The sequence below is a fragment of the Zosterops lateralis genome (assembly GCF_965231275.1).
Source record: "Zosterops lateralis genome assembly, chromosome: 8".
Classification (NCBI taxonomy): domain Eukaryota; kingdom Metazoa; phylum Chordata; class Aves; order Passeriformes; family Zosteropidae; genus Zosterops; species Zosterops lateralis.
In genome coordinates, this window is record NC_139768.1 from 20,220,517 (window position 1) to 20,241,005 (window position 20,489).

At 36.8% G+C, this 20,489-nt stretch overlaps 1 protein-coding gene across 1 annotated transcript in view; it reads left to right on the forward strand.

The window, feature by feature from the left end:
- NHLRC2 (NHL repeat containing 2) overlaps positions 1 to 18,251 on the forward strand; it is a 31,750-nt gene extending 13,499 nt beyond the window's left edge. Inside the window, exons 6-11 of the mRNA XM_083866243.1 lie at positions 5,865 to 5,964; positions 6,382 to 6,613; positions 7,054 to 7,176; positions 8,256 to 8,465; positions 9,524 to 9,749; positions 10,620 to 18,251. Coding sequence (XP_083722369.1) covers positions 5,865 to 5,964; positions 6,382 to 6,613; positions 7,054 to 7,176; positions 8,256 to 8,465; positions 9,524 to 9,749; positions 10,620 to 10,885 — 1,157 coding nt within the window. The 3' untranslated portion in view covers positions 10,886 to 18,251. The remainder of the gene's footprint in view (positions 1 to 5,864; positions 5,965 to 6,381; positions 6,614 to 7,053; positions 7,177 to 8,255; positions 8,466 to 9,523; positions 9,750 to 10,619) is intronic.
- The last annotated feature ends 2,238 nt before the right edge of the window (positions 18,252 to 20,489 follow it).

Sequence of the window (20,489 nt, forward strand, 5' to 3'; positions counted from 1 at the left end):
GTAGATATGATTTAAATGAAAGTACAGTATCTTATCACACTGGAGCAATTTTTATAGCCCTTAAAAGGCAAAAGTATGTAAGATATTTTTCATCCTTCTCTGTGTGTCTGCTAGAGGGTTATTTGGTACCACTGCATTCCATAGCAAACTTTTCTTTTCCTGTATTACTCATGGTGATTCTTTCATAACGTTAACAAAAATAAAAATTAAAAATCACTTGAGCAGTAAGCAATTAGCACATCCTACTTGAGTTCAGATCATGCATGAAGTGTTTATGTCTGAAATGTCTGTGTCTTGAAGGGATGCTTTCTTCTATATGTCACCCTTTTTCCTTCTAATTTGGTCTCATTCTGTCATTGAAGCTCTGGCCACTGTCCTGTGGACAAAATTTTCCTGGGCAATAGCTGAAAATAAAAGAGCTGCTTTCACTATCATCAGGCTTTAATTTGGAATCGTTTTTCTGGACAAAGCAAAGCTAGAATTCTTCCAAAGATATGTTGCATATGTGATATGATTTCATAATGTAGCAATGTGGATTTACTTGGAATGCAAAAAGCCTGCTCATCTCTTCAACAATTCCCTATGCAAACCACAAGCTCAAAGGTACCCCATTTGACTTTGCCCTTATACAAATTTAATTCACAGAAAATCATGGTAAGAGACATCACTGACACAAAACTGCATTATCTTTCTTTTTTGTTGATCTGGCTCCTAAATTACTTGTAAATAGCCATTATTTTTTAATTTAGATTCTTGCAATTTCAAAGAAGAAGTAACTTCATTAAGGAGAAGGGTGAACTAAAGTGGAAGAGTTACAAGAAGATTTTATTCCTGTGTAAAAACTGTTTAAGGTGAAAAAGTCATTTGAGAAATAAGAAATTAGGAAGTTACAGGGCAGGATTGCAGTGAAGCAAGACCTTACCCAGTTTTACTTTGGGTTAATGAGTATTGCTGAATAGTAACAGTAGCAAAATTAATTATTATTTCACATGTTCATTATAGAAACAGGTTAAGAAATGAGGTAGTTAGGTCAATATTTTAGTGTAAACATGCCTGTGACATACAAAGGCTGAAGTCTTGACATAAGGATATAATGGGAATGGTGGCTGAATATTCAAAAGTAATCTTACTCAATTTAGTTTGACAGACTACTTTTCTGAGTTGGACTTCTCTGTCTCTTGACAAAATGCAAAATAGCCTTGATTACTTTCTGCAGTAAAAAAGCAGTTGGATTAGTAGAGTTGCCATCCTAACAGGTGTCAAAATCATTTTGAAGTCCATGACTTGAAACTGGCTTCTGTAAAAAGGGTGTTACATTTGTACATGAAGTGATGGATCTCATTCTCTTTGTTCCAGTCTGTAGTCTGATTCTGTGAATTAAATCTATGTTCACAATAAAGAAGCTTGAACTACAAATCAGATTTCTAAAGAATAGTTGGTGTATCAGTTCTTCATTTCAGATGCAAAACTGCTGCAAAAAACACAAGTCTTAGGCTTTGACAGGCATGCTGGGATCAGAAGCAGACACATTTTTTTTAATTTTAATTTAATTTTTATTTTAATTTAATTTTAATTTTCCAGTGTAACCATTGGAGGCTGGAAGTGCTTTTGAATATGGAGTGCAGGTGTTGGAAGTAGAGGAAGACTGTGGTGCTGAACTACCCTCAAGTGTGTGTTTGCTGTGCTTAATTAGGAATGAGTAAAACACATAACCAGACTTAGTTCCTTCTGTAGTTAAAATGAGGCATCCCAACACTAAATAATCCAAATTAGTTCTTTCATGATTGCAAATACTATCTCTTCTTGGGATTTTTTTGAAATATTTACCACCATTACAGTTAAAAGGCCTGAGTTAGAAAACTTGGGAAAGAAATAAAAACTACCTCATTACAGTCATAATTTTTAGCTCCCTGTTATCTCCACTGTATGAAACCCCCTTGGTATCTAAATCCAAAGATTTCCCTTAATGAGAGGGAAGGTATGTTAACTAAGGAGGAAGATTCCAGAAGCATTTTGTTTCATAAGGGGTCGTGCTGTTTGCGTGATGCAACACTGTGAAAGAGTGTCAGAGGAAAAAAAAAAAAAAAAAAAAAAAAAAAAAAAAAAAAAAAAAACTAAGAAAATTGATTTTTAGTCATCCAAAAAGGATGATGTGTACTTGTAAAAGTCCAGGCTTCACTAATAAAGCATGCCTTTGGAGCTTTTCTGTTTGTGTCTCACTGAAGAACACTGATTCTCTATTTTTCTGTAACATTTGCATTTAATTTGCTGAACTTCCACTGACTGAAGAGCAGGTGGGATGTGCATTCACTGTGCATGTGCCTGTCTGTGAACTGCAGGGTGTGTTGTGTAGCCCTTTTTGCTTCTTGAGAACTTGTAGAGGATGAGTGTACTGACAGACTTACTTCTTCTTGGTTCTTTTTATTCCTTCAAAGATAAAATTAGTAGACAGGAATAATATTTTCAGACTTCAGTCTATTTAGAAAATGTCAGTGGTGCCAGCCACAAAATGTAACTTTGATTCCCAGGCTTTTAATTCCCAGACTGGAAGTAAGCATGCAGTCCCAGACAGGGAAGCTGGAAGTGGGGGCAGTCCTGGGAATGGAATCCCTTCAAACAGATACTGCTTGTGACTGGTGCCAAACAGAGTAATTTCTGTGCATTCAGATTGACTCACCAGTAATGGTCAGCAAGGTTCTGACTGTTGGAAGATGTGATTGTGTACAGACAGGACTGTGAATTCTTAACACACAGATATAGGAGAGATAGAATTCAGGAGCTGCAGCAGTGTACAATAGCTGAGGCATCATCCAATGGGGGATGTTTGTGCACTCAGAGCTGTAGCTCACTGTTAGTGAACATTTATAACACGAGGATATCCCATTTGCCAGCCATACCTCACTTGGATTCAGGCACACCACAGACAAGAAAGCACATACCCTAATAAGGAGAAACTACTCTGCATTTTTAAAACAGCTCAAGATGGGTTGGAATGTGGTGCTTAATTGAATAAATGTAAGAGACTTTCTTTGCTCTCTTGTGTTGTTTTATAATAAATTCTTTAGAAATAAATACTTTCCATTCATGGATGATAAGGAGTTATTATAGTGATGGTATTACCATAATTTTAGCATTCTGGCTCTCCCTGGCCCCTTTCTCCTGCGAGAGCTGCACAAGGATAACAATGGTGATGTCCTCAAACTGTTCTATCATGAAAGAAAAAGTTTTTCTGTATCAGAACATAAAGCATTAAACCATGTGAGGACTATTGTGTGATAAAATATCTTAGCCGTGTAGCATTAGTTCTAGTTTTCTGGGTTTGTGTATTTTTTTTTAATTAAAGCTCTGACATATTTTCCACAATTTCACAGAGCTTGTGCTGTTTCCATGCTTGCATGTATTCTCTTTGTTCGAATGGCCATCCAGTAGAAAATATTTTTATTTAAAGTGTTAAAATTTATGACAGTTATGGAGCTCTTACTTATTTTTACTGCCTTATTCCCTAGTTGAAGAAGAGATCTTCTCTGTATCAATCTTACATATTCAGTAAAATTTAAATTTAATACTGATACTTTTTTCTCATATTTCATATGTCTTTCTGGGTGCAAAATTAGAGTAAGAAGCCTTTTCAATTTTTCAACAGCTAGCTGTCACAGAGGAGTTTTCAATCTGTGGTATTAGAGAACTGGGTAGATGAATGGAACAGATTCTTCAGCAGTACTCAGTTCAAGTCTTACTCCTTCATTTAATTGGTGGATAAAGTGAATATTAAATAATTAACAAAACTTTCTGAGATAACTCAGAATGAATTGCACAGCATAGCAAGATAAAAAAGCTCACTTTCTGAATAGACCAGTGATTTTAGCAGTTTTCATTCTGGGGTACTTAGAATAGCAACATCTGAAAGTGCAAGATATGCATAATGGAAATAGAAAATCCTGAAGCTGAGCAGTTACTATATAGGAAGGAGTGAAATGATTTCATAATCTATTTTCTCAATTTAAATCTCACAGAAACGAGCTCTAATCAAAAAGTGACTGGGACAGGGAGGTGTTGTTTTCATTTTTTATACTGGAGTGGTTTTGGCATTGTTGGAACTTTGGTAGCATTTCTGGTAATTTATAAAATGTGTGTTTTTCAACTCAATTTGCAAACCTTTTTGAATCAAGAAAAAGCTTTTATGCACTTTGCAAGTTTGACTTTCATTTTTGGAGCTCTAGTTCATGTAAAAACATGGAGCCACAGGGAGGTGCAGAAAAGAGTCACCAGAGTTACTTTGATAAGTCTTGGTAACTTGTATTGATCCAAGAAACAGAAAATGCTGAAGAAAAACTCAGTTAAAATCATATCAGTACTGTTCTGAAGAGAGCTAACAGTTTTAAGGAAATTATTTCTGGAGAAAGAAGGATGCCATTTTTCCCCTCTTGTGGTGTGTAGTTTAGAAAAGATTTAGAATTAGAAGAGTGGCAGGATCTTAGTTGGAGGAATGGTGGTAATTTCATTTTTTGGACTAACTTGTCGCATTTAAAATGCTTGCAAGCATTTTGCATAACATTGTTTTTATATTGAAACTCCAAAATATTTTGTTAGGGAGGGAGGGGAGAATTATCCATGAGATTGTTTCCAGGAACAGTTATGAGATGCACAGTGCTTTGCAAGTTCATGTGAATAAAAAGTTTCTGTGAGCAATTTGAAGGTGTCTTTCTGTTGAGTGGCTGATGGTTATTCCAATACCTAATATATTTATTTAGAAGAAAATGTATTGATGTTGTCTAATAACTACATGGGAGAGTGTTAAAAAGATAACACTGTCCTCATTTTAATGCAGTTTTTGAATGTCAAATTTCTGTTCTTTAAGATTTTCAGGAAAGACTAAGTAAATTTCTTTTGGGTTTGGGGAGTTTTTTCATTGTCTTTCACAATCTGCCTGGATGCATTTTTTTTACTGCTGTACTGTGATTACATTTAAAGCTATTAGAGTGCAAATATGTTGTTCAATTTCCACTTGTATAATTTTCTTTGTGAAGTATTATCTGGGCAAGCTTTGTGTAGTTATTTATAGATCTGGATTGCTGAATAGTAGTTTTATACTTCAAGTTGAAAAATAAATAGATGCTTGACACGTGCTTGAACACTTCTTGATCAGAAAGTCACTGTTCCACAGATCTGCATCTTGCATTTGTGACACCACATTTACATGTGCCAAGAGAAAACAACTTGGAAACTGGATGGTTACTTCAGGAGGAATTAGGAAATGCCCAGGTCACGTTTAGTGTTTGAACAAACTGCAGTTGGTGCTCTCCAGGGCAAGCAGCAGTTACCCTTAGCTTAAAACATGATGTTCTTTGTGTATAATGTACAATGATACTGCCATGGTTATTTCTTTCAAAACCTATAAACAACTCCCAGTAGTTTTTTGGAGTATCTAATTTTGTCACTAGTGTAGTGAAAAGATCAAGATTGCATCCCCCAAAACAGTGTTTAGCAAAGATAGGTACTTATTTGTTGGCTGGTATGAATCAAAACTAGCATGTGAGACAGACACATTAGTAGAATGTTGCAAAGAGAAAGATCTTGCTTGAAACATTGCCTTTATCAGGTAGGGATATTAAAACCACGATTTTTAAACCCCTGGGAATAAAATAGCAAGAAGAAAAGAAGAAAAATAGCAAGTTTTGGTAGATGAAAGACATTGTCTCTCTCTCTCTTGCTCTGTTTTTTGGTTTTATTTTTTTCCCCTGTGGGGAAGATGAGTAGGGGGTGGATGGGGGACAGCAGGGTTGGTTCGATGATTTCTTTGTGTTATAAAACATTTCCAAAATGGGTTTTTTTTTAATCTGGTTTTCTGTGTCCCTTTCTAAAAGTTTCAGGCACGCAGGAAGATGATGTGTTATGGATAGCAATGGCAGGCATTCACCAGATCTGGGCACTGATGCTGGAAGGTGGAAAACTACCAAAGGGAAGGTAAGCAGCTACTAAGAGAAATGTGAAATTGCTGCTTGTCTTGATAAATAGCTTTCAAATCCCAAAGAGAGAGATAATCAAATTAAGCTGAAAATAATTGAGTTTAAAGGCTTATATGCTTAAAAGTCTGCCTCCTCTTCCCATATCTGTTAGACGAAATGAAAGATGTTACTTCAGCTATACAGCTATGATTTGGTAAGGTCCATTCATGTAATTGAATGTTACTTTTCCTTGCATTTGCTGAGTTACCTAGTAATGAATGGTGTGCTGAGGTGATATAAAAGTTAGCACAAAGGCATTGAGTAATTCCTCACTGCTGCATTACAGTTGATTTTATAACTCACAAATGCCTGTTCTGTAGCTTCTGTTTGAGCTGTTTCAAACTCATGATTGAAATTGGGTTCTATTTGCCTTTAGTGACTTAAAGAAAGGAGTGTGCCTGCGCTTTGCTGGGAGTGGGAATGAGGAGAACAGGAACAATGCCTACCCACACAAGGCAGGGTTTGCCCAGCCCTCGGGGCTCTCCCTGGCCCCAGAGGAGCCCTGGCAGTGCCTGTTCGTGGCCGACAGCGAGAGCAGCACCGTGAGAACCATCTCGCTCAAGGACGGGGCCGTGAAGCACCTTGTAGGAGGAGAGAGAGACCCTTTGGTAATCACCTCAAACTTCCCCACACTGCCCTACTAATATTCCTCAAGCCTGACCTGGAGGAACCACTTGTGGGGTGAGAGGGTAAATCAGTTTCTGTGGCCGTCGATTTCTTAACTTCACTGCTTGGAGTGCAAATGTGTGCTCAGGTTGTAGTGCAGACTGTTGCTCCTTTGATAAAAAAGTTACTTCACTTATTCTTAAAATAGCCAGTTTGATTCAGCATTGTGTGGTCATTTAATCAGCTGGATTCATATTTATTACTTAGATGGGAGAGTTTCCATTTCTATGGATGGCATCCACACTTCCAGGTTTCAGTATCCTTGTTTTGAAATTGTCTTCATTTTTTTTTAAGTCAGTGAATTTCCATTTAATTACAATAATTTAAATTCATGTCCACATTGAATAACCAAATATATTAATTAAATAAAATAATTTTTCAGAATTTGTTTGCTTTTGGTGATGTGGATGGAGCAGGCATAAATGCAAAGCTGCAGCATCCCTTGGGAGTAACATGGGACAAGAAAAGAAAGCTGCTCTATGTGGCAGATTCCTATAATCATAAGGTAAGTGTATAGTATATACAGACTAGGAAATTTTTATTGCTACAAAGAATTATTTTAGTAACATAGACAGATTTTTCTTGGTCCTGTTAAGCTGAGAAAAATTAAATAAAGAATTCCTTTGTGGCTTCTTTTTCCTTCCTGCCTTTCTGCCTCCCTCCCTCCCCTCCCTTCTGGATCCTTCTCTTTACCATTGTTTTGCTGTCACATTCTTCTGTGTTACTATGATGGTCTTTTGGGGAAGGTGAATTTAAAGTGCCAGTTACAATCCACATTATAGACTTTTTGTGTACCTTCCCAAAGATGCTGAACTAGAGTGAAAGAGCTAGAAGGGCTTATTCAGGAATACTGCAGGTTTGATAAAACTGACTGGACAAGAGGACTTGCTTTTCCTTTATAAAAGCCACCTAAGTTTTGAGAAGTATTGTGGGTTGCCTCCATGGATCTCTGGGATAAGAGACATTGTTTTGAATGATTTTTCTTATGTGATGTTATATAAGCATTATTGTCTAGAAGGTTTTTAACTGTACACTGACTACGTGCATTAAAAGAGAGGTAATCTGTTTGATTTGAAGGAAAAGGTATATAATACTAAATGTTTATTGAAATTTTAAGGCAAATGATATTTGGTTTCAGATCTTGTATAAAACATTATAAACTTTTTTGCTATTTAAAAAAACTCCCATCTATTTGTAGAAAAAAAATAATGTAGAAGTTAGCCTGCCGATTTTGTTATGCTCTCACTGTTTTGCAAATGTTTCTAGAAAGGCAGCAAACAGTAGAAAAACAGCATACTTTTATAGCTGAGGGTTAGATACCTTCAAAACCATGGGAAGGAACCCTGAATGAAGACCAAAGGAAGAAGTGAAGTCCATAAGGGAGTGGGGAGAGGGAAAGATGGGACGTGTCACTTGGTAAAGAGTGATAACACAACATCTAGGATGTACTTTTTGAGTACCTGGTAGCTGAGGTACTCAAAAAGCAGTGCTGGATATTGGAAATGTGGGACATGAGATAATATGGAACATGTAAATCCTGCTGCATTTTCTCAGAGAAGCTTTTTGTGTCTTTGTTGATCTTAGATTAAGGTTGTGGATCCCAAGATGAAGAACTGTGCCACCCTGGCAGGCACAGGAGAAGCAGGCAATGTTGTTGGTTCCAGCTTTACCCAGTCAGCCTTCAATGAACCAGGAGGTTTGTGTGTTGAAGAAAACGGTCGCCTGATGTATGTTGCAGACACAAATAATCACCAGATTAAAGTGCTGGATTTGGAAACAAAAATTCTTTCCATGGCAAGTAATACTTATTAAACAGACTGATTGTGGTGTTTCTTGATACAAATTACTATTTCAGACTTCAGTAATTGTGATAAAAATAAGACAGCTCACTTTGGGTACAGTAGCTATATCCACAGGATGTTTTGTGATGATCAGGCAAATAAACATTGCCCGTTAGCACACTTGTTGAAATCCTCAGTGTTCAGAAAAACAACTTTTGCATGAAAACAGAAAGTGACAACTCTCTAGAAAAGGTTAATACAGAAATGACACTCATTAAAATGTACAGCCCAGTTTTTCATCAGGAAAAGCATTTCATGAGCACTTGTAAAAAAAGGAAGTGAAATCGATTACCAAGCCCTGTAATGATTTTGAGAGGTCAGTAACTTAAAGCAAGCTATATAAAGGGCTTTCAAGTTGTGAAGTCAAAACCACTGTCAAAATTGAGCACAGCTTTATTTGATTGTAAACAAACAAATCTGTGCTCATATGCACCTTACAATGCCACTATATCTTAATGAAATGTTTATCTTTTTGAAATGTATTGATACATATATTTATGACATAATGGTCCTAATGTCTTCCTATATGTTTCTTGCATTTAATAATACACAGTCTCCATGTGTGTTTAAATTTTCATATCATGTAACATGTTGGTGGCTTTTCTGGGAAGTTCTCCTCTATTTTACTGCACAATGTGCATGGTTAAAATCCTGGATTTTATTACTGAAGCATGCAGTTTAACACCAGAATTAGAAGGAAATACATTTACAGTTTATCTAAAGCAAAAATATAATCTAACTGTAAAAATTTGAAATTAAAGGATACTATGAAGTAGTTGTGGGGCTTATGGCTTTAATAGTAAATATTGCTTTTATTTGGATTAATCAGCGTTTTTTCATTTTAAGAGAACATTTTGTCCTTCCCTTTTTCTGTTTTGTCATAGTATTGTTGCACACTGTCAAAAGGATTTAGCCGTATAATGCCACTTTGAAACTATGATTGTGTTGTGAAAACCCATTTATTTTCAGTATTAATAAAAAATAAATATTTTGTTTAATTTCTCCTGATAGTTGCCTATCCTGAAGCCAGAAGCATGTGATGTTCCAGATAACTTGCCTGTGCAAAAGGATAAAAAAGCAAACCTTCCAAGACTGCCTAAATCTGCACCAAATGTTCAACTTCCTTCACTAACTGTAGCTCCTGGCCAGACAATTCAGTTTTTGTTAAAGTTGGCTCTTCCTCCGGATTCAAAACTGAATGAAGAAGCTCCCAGTGCCTGGTTTATCACAGCAGAAGGTAAAGTCCTGCTTAGGATGGGAAGTGGCTTATATCAGCACATCCTGCAGTGCAGGGGATCTCAGTCTAATGAATCAAGACGTCCCTTCCTGTCCTGTGTTCCTGTTTGATCTTGTGATGCAATACATGATATTTAGAGTTAATGCATTTAACAGCTGGAGTGCAAAGATTGAAAAAAGCCAAACAGCTGTTAGACTGTTTTTTGCTTGAATTAATACATGCTGCATTGTTTTATGGCTCAGTGCAATGAGTTAGGTGTATGTAGTGTACAGGTTGTTTTTTAGTTAATATACTCTCAAATATTTAAATAAAAATGAAACTCAGGTTTCATTCTAACAGTCATCCTGAGCATTGCTAAATTGCACCAACCCGTCTATAAGACCAACACTGTTGTTTGGAAATTTTACCTACAGTTTAATGCATTTATGGCAGGTGTCATGCCTGGTGTAGTAGATCTCTGATGTAAATGTATGGTAGCTGTTAATTTAAGAAGCTTTGCTTGTGCATATCATAATAAATTTTAATATCCTTTAAAGAGTGTATAGGAAAAATTGCAGTTCCATTGCATTTAAAGAAGATGTACTGTATATATACATATATAGTGCTGATGCAAAGCCATGGATCTCTCCATCTTTAAATGACTGATAAAGGATTTATATATTACTTTTCCTTTTTTTTTTTTTTTTTTTTTTTTTTTTTTTTTTTTTTTTTTTTTTTTTCTGTTAACAACTGGAAAAATCAGGAAGGCAATTTCCTCTAATGTTTCATTTGGAATGTCCTTGTTGTCCTATAGGTACAATAAAGTGTTTTCTATGGCTTTCAGACATGGTGTTAAATACCCTAATGATAAAATCTGTTCTCCTTTTGCAGATAACACCTGGTTGTTGCAAGGACAGTGTCTGACAGGAGAAATAAAGGATGTTCCCTATCAAACTGTCATTCCCTTTCAGTTGCCTGTGAGCTGTGTGTCAGCTGAAGCCGCCCTGGCCATCAAAGCGTGCCTCTACTACTGCAGCAAAGGTAGCAGTGCCTGTATGATGGCAGGAGTCTCCTTCAGCCAGCCCTTGCAGGTCACTGGCACAGACCAAGGCAGCCCAGCTCAAGTGGAACTGATACACACCTTTGTAACCAACTAACACAAAGCCAGTTGATTTCACACTTCCTTTTGCTATCCACCATGTCTGTGGGAGAAAGTACAAATAGATAACTTCGCTCTGTTTCTTCCTGGAGCTTATGACAAAGCTAAGAAATAATATGCTTGGTAAAATGAAGTAGTTTTCCCCACAGCCTAACGGGAAAATTTATCAGCACAACCTCATTTCTTTACATTACAGTAGCAGCAATAACTTTGTAATACTGTAGACTCTGTTGCCAATTGTGAACATACTGGATGTCTGCCAGTCTTAAGAAGTGAGCAACAATTTTTAGAGTCCATTTCAAAGAGCTGGTGTTACTTTGTGATGTTACTGTAAGATCTTTGCACTGTAAATAGTGTTAGAGTAGATAATTTTGGACTAACACTTCAAAATTCCTTTTGTGCCCTTATTACATTTGAATAGAATGTCAAAAGGAAGTTTCTTTTTCCAGTCTATAAAAGAAGTATCTTGCTTATTCTTCTGTAATACACTTATGACACTGTATTTTGAAAATACACCTTAAACTAGGTGCAGCTCTAGTTTTATGCAAACTGAGTATTTTGCTTTAACTCAACATGACTGCCTTACATGAAGAGCAAAGGTTCATCTGTGAAAGGAAGTGTTCAAGTTCCTGCAGAAGAATTTCATGCTGATTTTTAACACAGAATGTGCCTCTCTGTAATGTCTATATGTATATAAAATAACCACCACTAAGCCATGCTGGAGCTTTTCTGATACATACCAATTTGCATTTTATAGAAAGTGGTAGGTAATGGTTGAATATCTACACTGCAAAAATTAAATGTCAACCATTTCAAGCAGCGTGATTCACTCCCATTTTTATGATTTCTCTGCAAAGACTATTCTGAAGACTACTGTCTTGCATTTACATAATATTATAAAGAATATTACACTCTTGAAGTCTGATTCAGAGTCTTTAGGAGTCACTGCTGGTCCTTGGCTTTGTTACAGTGGCCACTGAACCAAAATTGTATACTTGATAATGGATTATTTGCATTCATGTTTAGAGCTTCTGATCTTTTGCTAGAACACTGGTAATCTAATCTTTGAGTAAGATGCTTTAAAACTCTATTGCAAAACTCTGCCCTTGGTGGTTGAGTGTTTTGCAAATAAAATTCCCTCTATTTGCCATAATAACTAGGGGCAGGTTGATAGTGGTGGTGCAAGTTTATTACTTGAACTGGAAGAGTTTCCATCATGCTTAAGTGGTAATTGGGTTAGACCCTGTGCTCTGGTCATGATGATCAGTTCTGAGAAGTTGATTTTGGTTTAAGTTGAAATATAGTATTGTCACACATATTATAAAGTGCAGTAGTGAAAGATTTTTTATATAGTCTTTCCTAAAACAATTACTCCTGATGCCTGTCAGTAAATCCCCACTATCAGTTGTTGTTGCTTTTTCTTACTTAAAGGCTGAGTGAAGTGTTGGTCATGAACCCGAGAGGCTTTTGTTTAAGAGAACCATATGGATTGGTGTGGTTCTTCCTTCCATTGAAATGCCAGTCTATCTGAGAGTTCTTTGTAGCACCAGAAATGGTTCTTATCTCACCTGTCAGCAAAGCAAGAGCTGAAGTGTTATTTTTCTTACTTTGGTTTTTAAGCAACTTTTCTAATTCACTATTTCAGCTCCTTTGGGTAAGCCTCTCAATTTTCACATGGCATTTTGAAGAGTGAAAAAGCTTTGCTACTTTGTTCACAGATGGTAAATGCTGTTGGAAGGATGAAGATAAAGAAACTGATTTGGGCATTTATTATTTTTTACACTTCAGTAAAACTCAGTCTCTCACAATTTTTTGTTTGTCTGTTTACCTTCGGATAGTAGCCAGGAAACCTTCAATCAGCTCCTAGATAGCCTGGAGATTTTCTGTTGCTCTCTGAAAAAAAAACAAGCATTAAGTTCAGAAGTACAGAATAACGAAGCAAACCACCACAGTTACCTTGAACATGTAATAAACCAGCTGGATCTTTTCTCTCTCATTTTGTCCCATCATGGAATGGTTTGGGTTGGAAAGAGACTGAGAGACCATCTTGTTCCAACCCCCTGCCATGGACAGGGACACCTTCCACTAGAGCAGATTACTTAGAGCTGCGTCCAGCCTGATTGTGAGCACTTTCAGGGTCTGGCATTTCCAGCTTCACTGGGCAGCCTGTGTCTGACAGTGTCTGACAGTAAAGAATTTCTTCCCAATACCCAATCTAAATCTGCCTTCTTTCAGTTTGAAACCATTCCCCCAGTCCTGTCCCTACATGCCCTTGTCAAAAGTGTCTGTCCAGCTCTTGTAGCTCCATCAGGTACTGGAAGATACTAGAAGGTCTCTCCAGTCTTCTCCAGGCTGAACAGCCCCAACTCAAATTTTCAGCTAGAACAACATTTTGTTTTTCTATTTCAATTGGATCAGGTCATGCCTGATTCAAGTATTTAAAATAATAATAATAAAAAAATCTGTTTTGTTATTGACACTTTCAATTAATGTATTGCTGTAGGGGAAAGACTGTATTCCTCACTTTATTTAACTATAGTATATAATGTTTAATTGCAATATTGTAATTATATTTTTGATCTAAATGTTCTTTCCTTGCTCAGTCTCTGTGCTCACTGTGATTGGCCTTTAATCCTATAGTCTAACACAAAGTTTTATTTGTCCAAGGGATAAGGATGCACATTCCCAGAGTCACTACTACTTTCACTTCTAGTGTACAGAGATTCAAATGTTCTGTGATTAGAGAAGACAGATTTTTTTTAGAGCTTATGGTATTTAGGGATACTATTTCCATTTCTTCCTCCAATGGTTTACATGCTGCTCTTACAGTAAAGCAACAAGTGCCATAAATTTCACCAGAGAGGCAAACTGAATAGCATGTACAAGCTACAAGAAATTTAAGTACCAGAAAGTTTCTTCCAAATATGCAGAAAAATAGGAAATCTTATTATTCTGTTTAAAAAAAAAAATCAGATATATTGATGACTGCTACCTCTTTGTATGGGAACTAACTTTTTGATGTTCCCTGATATAAAAAATTCTGAGCAGATTAAAGTGGCTCAGCACTCCCAGATTTGTGTCTCACAGTAAAAGTTTATAATCCAAGGCTTCTTCCAAACATGACTTTTTACTGGCTTAAACAGGTTTTGCAACAGACCTTAATAAGCATTAAAAGGCTATAGCAAGTCTCTGAAGAGTATTGGTCATGGTTGATTTGTATAATGGAAATAAGTTCAGTGGCATTTTAAGTTTTTAGTTGTAGTGTTTGCATTTCTGGGACAGCTTTTGGTTTTGAATGGATGTATTAATGGTTCCATGAGATGTTTTTAATGATTTTATTCAATTGCAGTATAATATTTTTTATTAGGCTAGAAAAAAGATAATGTGGTTTCAAAGAGGGAGGATAATTTGTTTTAATAGCTCTTTCAGGTTGTTTGAATTCAGTAATATCTTTCTGTAGTTTCCTCCCTTCTGTTAAAGGAAGGGTAGGGATGATGACTGTGTAAACCTATTGATGGGCACATATTTTATGCATATATTTTTAGTTGATTTCTTTTTGTGTTAGATTCTTACATTATTTTTAGCTTTTCTATTGGATGCAATTCTTTACAGTTTGTGTTTGGCCTTTCATATCTTCCACCTGTAGAGCACTATAATATTTGTATAATGCTGTGGTAGTGTGGTACCAAGCAAGCACAGACCAGGTGAGTAATACATGAGAAAGTAGTTTTATAGCATCAGGTAAATGCCTTGTCTGCTTATCCTAAGAAAAGGTGCATATGGCTTCCAGTATATTGTATATATTCTTAATGCACTGATTTTATTTCAGTAGGAAAATATTGTAGCTGAAACCATGGGTAAAACTTTTGTTGAGAGACCATCAAGCGAAATATATTCCTTACCTCTTGACCAGAGGAGGGGGATGATGAAAATGAAGAGACTTTCCTTCTTATGTAGGACCATGTCCTTTTGTTCCTTTAATTATTAACTATTTATTTTAGCAAAGATAGAGGCATTATTGACCACAAATTGTCTTGAATATTCGATTCCTAACAAGGTTTTCTACGTACATGGAAGCTTTAAATGTCTGACTTTGTAGAGTTATGAGTGATAAATCTTGTTTTAAATGGTTTTAGTTTAGCAGACAATAGCAGAGATTTATGTACATTCTTAAGATCTGTAATCTTTTAAAATCACTGGTATTCATTGACTTACCTCAAAGACACATTGAAGCTGCACTCTCACAGAAGTGTGAACTCAAAATTAAGTTTTCTTTGTTGTAGAACGTGTGAGATGTGCTGTGGCACATTGTGTTCTCCAGGCTGCAGTTGTGCTACCTAAGAATTTTCCACACACAGCAGCAGCTCATCAGTCACCCCCAGTAATTCACTGAAATCTGCCAGGCCACTTGCTTGCATAATCAATTAATATCACTGATTTATGTTAGCAAACATCTAGTATTCAGAATTTATTATTACAATTTTCATTGAAGTAGGTTTATCAGGGATTAGAGGAGCTTCTCCGTCCCAAGCAGACGAAGTATGGGAATGGTGACAAGTAATTGGAGATAATTTTTGAAAATGTGAGACCTCGTTATTTTTTAATTAAATCACAACATCTGTTTTTTGAATTCAACAACAGATCATTAATTTAAAAACAATATTCTAATATTCTACAATATTCTAATATTCTACAATATTCTAATATTTCACATTCCATTATGTTCATGTATCTCCCATTAGAAGATATCTCCCATTAGAAGCAGCTGATCTACATTTTATAGTTTTTGTACTCTAATAGATAGTCACTACTCTCACTTAGGATTAGGATTCATTCCTGTTCAGGACTCATCACACCTATGACTGAGTTTCCAAGTTTATCTTTGTTTCTTTGTCACACAATTAGGGGGATTCTGGTTAGGTTTTTGAGTCTGTCCTTTACTCCTGTATGCAGCCCATATCTTGTTACCATGGAGGGATCCAAGTAGGAAGGATAATTCCCTCCACCAGCTCCTTGCCCCTCCCCTGCTTCAGGGATGGGGAAACAGCAAGTAATTCTAGATAGCACTAGAATAAGATGATATCCTCAGGTCAGCTTCATCAAGCTTTGCACTGATGCAGCTACTGTCAGAAGTTTTACCTTTACCTCTGGCCCTGTCCACTGAGCACCTGAAGTTGTTTGTAGCTGTCCCAGAGCATCCCATCAAGCTTGAGCAGGGATTCTGGTGGCTCTTGGTTTCAGGAAACTTTGATGCTAGAGATCAAATGCTTTAGCTGCTATAGGTTAAATATTTTATGTAATTTGCTATCTTGTTGCAGGTTGTTTAATTATTGTCAGGTAATGCACTTCTGCTGCAGATGAGAAGCTGGAATCCTTGGGTGTGAGTTGAGGAATGTGTGCGTAGCTATAATTAAATATTGCTTAGTTTACCTCTTTGGTGGTCCATTGCTTTCAAGCATACCAGGGAACTCTGTCCAATTGCAGGCTCTAGGGCTAAGCAGAAGAATTGCAAGTATTTTTTAAATCTTGCCTAGTTCCTTTGAAACACTGACAATTTTGAGCTTAAGAAATGCTGTTTAAAGAAAACCTGTTCATACATCTGCCTTAACTTAATGCTCTGTACTCAACATGCCTCAGAAGAGAGATATTCCACACTGTATTCTTTCCCATTTTGACTAAGGATTGAGAAATTCAACCCATCTGGTCATTGTCAGACTTCATAGAAAGCAAAACAGCAATTCCCAGTTTTATTTTACATCCATTAAAAAAAAAAAGAAAAAAGAGTCTATTTTCCAAGTTTTTGATTAAACTGAAATACTGGGTTTGAACCGTATGTTCAAGGAATCTATCCTGAGAGTTGCTTGAATCAGATTTCCAAGTCTGGTTTCCAGATTTTAAAAATGGATTGATAGTGGAGAAACAATTTGCTAAATGTTTTATCTATTGAATATTTAACTTCAGAAGTGTCCATTTTCACTTTCAAAATAGCATTAGAATAACTAAAACATTCTCCTCTCTGTCATTACCATTAATGTACCATTCATCATTGTATCATTAAACCTGTGATCGATCGATGTGATTTTGTAAGAAAATCAATAAAGAAAAAGAAGGTAGTTGTTAAACAATGACTGGGTGAAATCCAGATGCTCCAAGGTTAGTGGCAAATATCTTTAGGGCCAGGAGTTTGGCCCAGTGTGACAGAAATTCTGTGGGTTTATTACATCTGATGGCCGAAGGAAAAAATCAGTGCCTTTTGTAACAATACTTGAAAAATACTGGAGTACTGATTGAAATAAGGTATTTGACCTTCATGGTTTGCAAGCTTCAGAGGGATTTAATTCTACTAATTCTGAAACTGTGAAGAGTTTTCCTTCTCTGTCACCTTATTGAATTAATTTGAAATTAAGGTGCTTATTTGTCAAACTCCTTTTCTTACAAAATACTTCAAAATGCAGTTGTTCCTCCATCTTGCGAGCTTACTTCTGAAACTATTGTTACCTCTTTTGTACACTCCAAAACAAATGTGGGAGGGAGATTTCAAACACTTTGCTGAAATTTTGGGCTGAGTGATCTGGAAGGCAAAACATGCACTGATCTAAAGGGGCAAAGGTGACGCCTGTGGGTATTTGAGGGGTGGAGGGTTGGTTGGTCTTTGTTTTGGAGTTGTTTTCATCTGTCCTACAGATCAGCAAAGATGCTTTACACAGCAGAAGGTTGTGTGTAGAGGCACTCAAGAAGGGTCAGGTTATCTCACTGTGAAAACCTGTAACTTCATTTAGGTTCTGCTGCTGGGATATCTGAAAGTCCCAGCAGTATATTGCTAGTGAGGAAATTCACATTTGAGCACTTAACACCTTAATAAATGTCTCCGGGTGGTTTAAGGGGAAAAATAGGTATTTTATTTTCTTCCTTGAGAATTTTAGTGTTGCTTTGTAGGCATTGGAAAATGTTGTCTGTTCTTTGAGACACTAAACCTTTGTTTCTCCATTACATTTGATGCAAAGCCTTTCACATACCTGATTATTTTAAAAATGTGATTTACATTTGTTGTTACAAAATATGAGAAGAATTAAAATGAAAGCACTTCATCTACAGCTGATCTAGGTCATGTAAATTCTTCACTGACAGTGTTGCCTAACAATGTTCTTAACAATATTCATAGATGATGTTCCTTTTTAAATAAAGGGCAAATGTCCTGTAATATTATGAGAACAAATAAATCCACTGTAGAAGAAATGTCATCCTTGGCTATCAAACCAACAGATAAACAGTGATTAAAGAATGTACACTTTCTCCTGTGCAGCCTCTTTCTCCTTGTAACGCTTTTTCATGGAAAAATAAACATTAAAAAATTTCATGTTTTCCTTCAAGGCTGGCTTTTTCTGTCAATCTTTGTGTGATCATAGATCTAGAAGTTATGAAATGTGTCTGCTGTGAGGGGTTGCAGCTTGAATAAAACACTAATTAAGAAGTACTGTTTGTTTCCCACTCCCTTTGCCACAGGCTCTGCAGCCGTGGGTGTCAGTTGGCCCTTCAGTGACCAAGGGTTTGTAAAGCAGTGTGAGTCGTGAGGACTCCCCCCTCCAGGGCTCTGGGAGCAAGAGATCTGCTTTGATTTTCATTTCTGCACATAAGAGACATTAGAAATGGTGCAGTGCATGAGTCACAGACTGCCTGATTGTATCCTTCAGTTTATTGCAGAGATCCCAGAGCAAATTTAGCTACGGGAAGAGATCCCTCTGCATGGAGCTGCACTTGAAGCAATGTTTGTTACTGTGGTTAGACTGTGCCACACTTTGCAGCATGTGGGTGCTTGTTCAATTATAATTATGGTTGAAGTGTATTTTAGCAGCAGTGTCTAAAAATGATTGTTTTACTCAGATAACAGTTTTGCAGCTTTGGCCCAGAATCTGTGGGTATAGGGCAATAATGCAGGCTCTCGTGCTCCAGTACAAGGGGAGATGGACACCAACATGCCTACAGAGATGATCTCTTACTTGTGCTGCTCATCGTGTGTTTATTGATACAGTGATTTCTCATTACTGAAAGCATTGTGTGACAAAAATTCTGGAAGATCTACTGTAGCTCAGCCTCATAAATTGTAGTGTAACTATGTTGAATTTGTGTCATTCTCACCACCACACTAAAGATTATTCCTCGTGTTTATTCATCTATTCAAATATTTAAAATATTTATACACACAGTAGTGTGTATAAAACTCAGCTAACTTTATTTGATTTCCATGCAGATGCAATATATTCAGCTTAGCCTGATGCAGCAAGTCTGGATTTGACAGACACTCAAATTGGATTTCTCTGTTTTACTAAAAAGTTCATCAAAAGCTTCTGCCAAGCTAAACTCAGCTAGTTTGGGCCAGGTCACACAATCTCTCAGCATCTTAGTGAGCGTTTACCACAGATCACAGAGCTGAACCTTGGCTGGCTTTCAGGTGTCAACTCTGAAATGACACCTTTACCCCCAACTTCTCAGTGTTCTTAAAACAGAAATCCTGTGTGAACACGGACCTGTACATTCTACTTGCAAACAAGTCTTTGATGTTTTCGTTTCTAATGGCATTTGTGGGAATGTCTGCATTTGTCTGCATTTTGCCAGAACTCGGGGAGGCAGTGCCTGGTGCAGATTTCTGTGGTCACAAAGTCACTGCTCTAGGAAACTATTAATTAGCTGGTTTCTAAAAGCAAGGGAAAGGAGCCTTTCATGTTAAAATCACTAACAGGGCCAAGATATTTTCTTGTTATTGCAAGGGATTCTGCAATCTCCTGCCAAGAGTAACTTATCCAGAGATTGGGTAAATGGGGCATTAAATGGCTCCTCTCCCTGCCCTGTCCTTCCCATCTGAAGTAGTTTCCTGCAGCTGTTCAAATTCATGACTCTGCTGCCTCCTCTGAATTTTATCTTTTCTGCCTGTCACCCTGGTATTTTGTGCACACAATCCCACCAGGAACTGAAAACAATACCTGGTGGCTATTTTATGTGCCAGTGTGGGTAGCAAAGTGCCACCCTTTTTGTAACTGGGCTTTCTACAGCGGGTTTGTGCTCCTTTGCCCTCTGCTTTAAGCACAAAAATCAAAGCAGAGGTGAGGATTTCAGCCCTTGCGTGTAAAGGAGTAGCTTTCTAAAGTGTTGCTACAGCAGCACATACTGTTTCTTTTTTTGGAAAAGCATTAGCAAGTTATAACCCTTAGTTAAATCTCTCCATAATTTTACTATCTCAGACATTCCCTTAAGCAGACTATATGAGAATACCAGGACTCAGAGCTCCAAGCTCAGGCTGTAAATTCTGGGTATATTTTCAAAACACTGAACAAAGCTGTAATATTAAGGAATAGTTAAATATTAATGAAGATTTTGTTTCACTAAACCCAAATACTTAGTCAAAGTTGCCCTTGTGCTGTATAACTTCTGAAATCCATTCACCCTGGAACTACAATGTTATTTTTGAAGCTATCATTGCAATTACTGTCCTTGAGAACTAAATAGTTGTTCTAACACCATCTTTATTTTCTAACAAGAAGGCAGCACATCAGGTTTGATATCTACTTTAGACAGCAGGGCTTGGGTGAGCACATCACTCTCGTAGT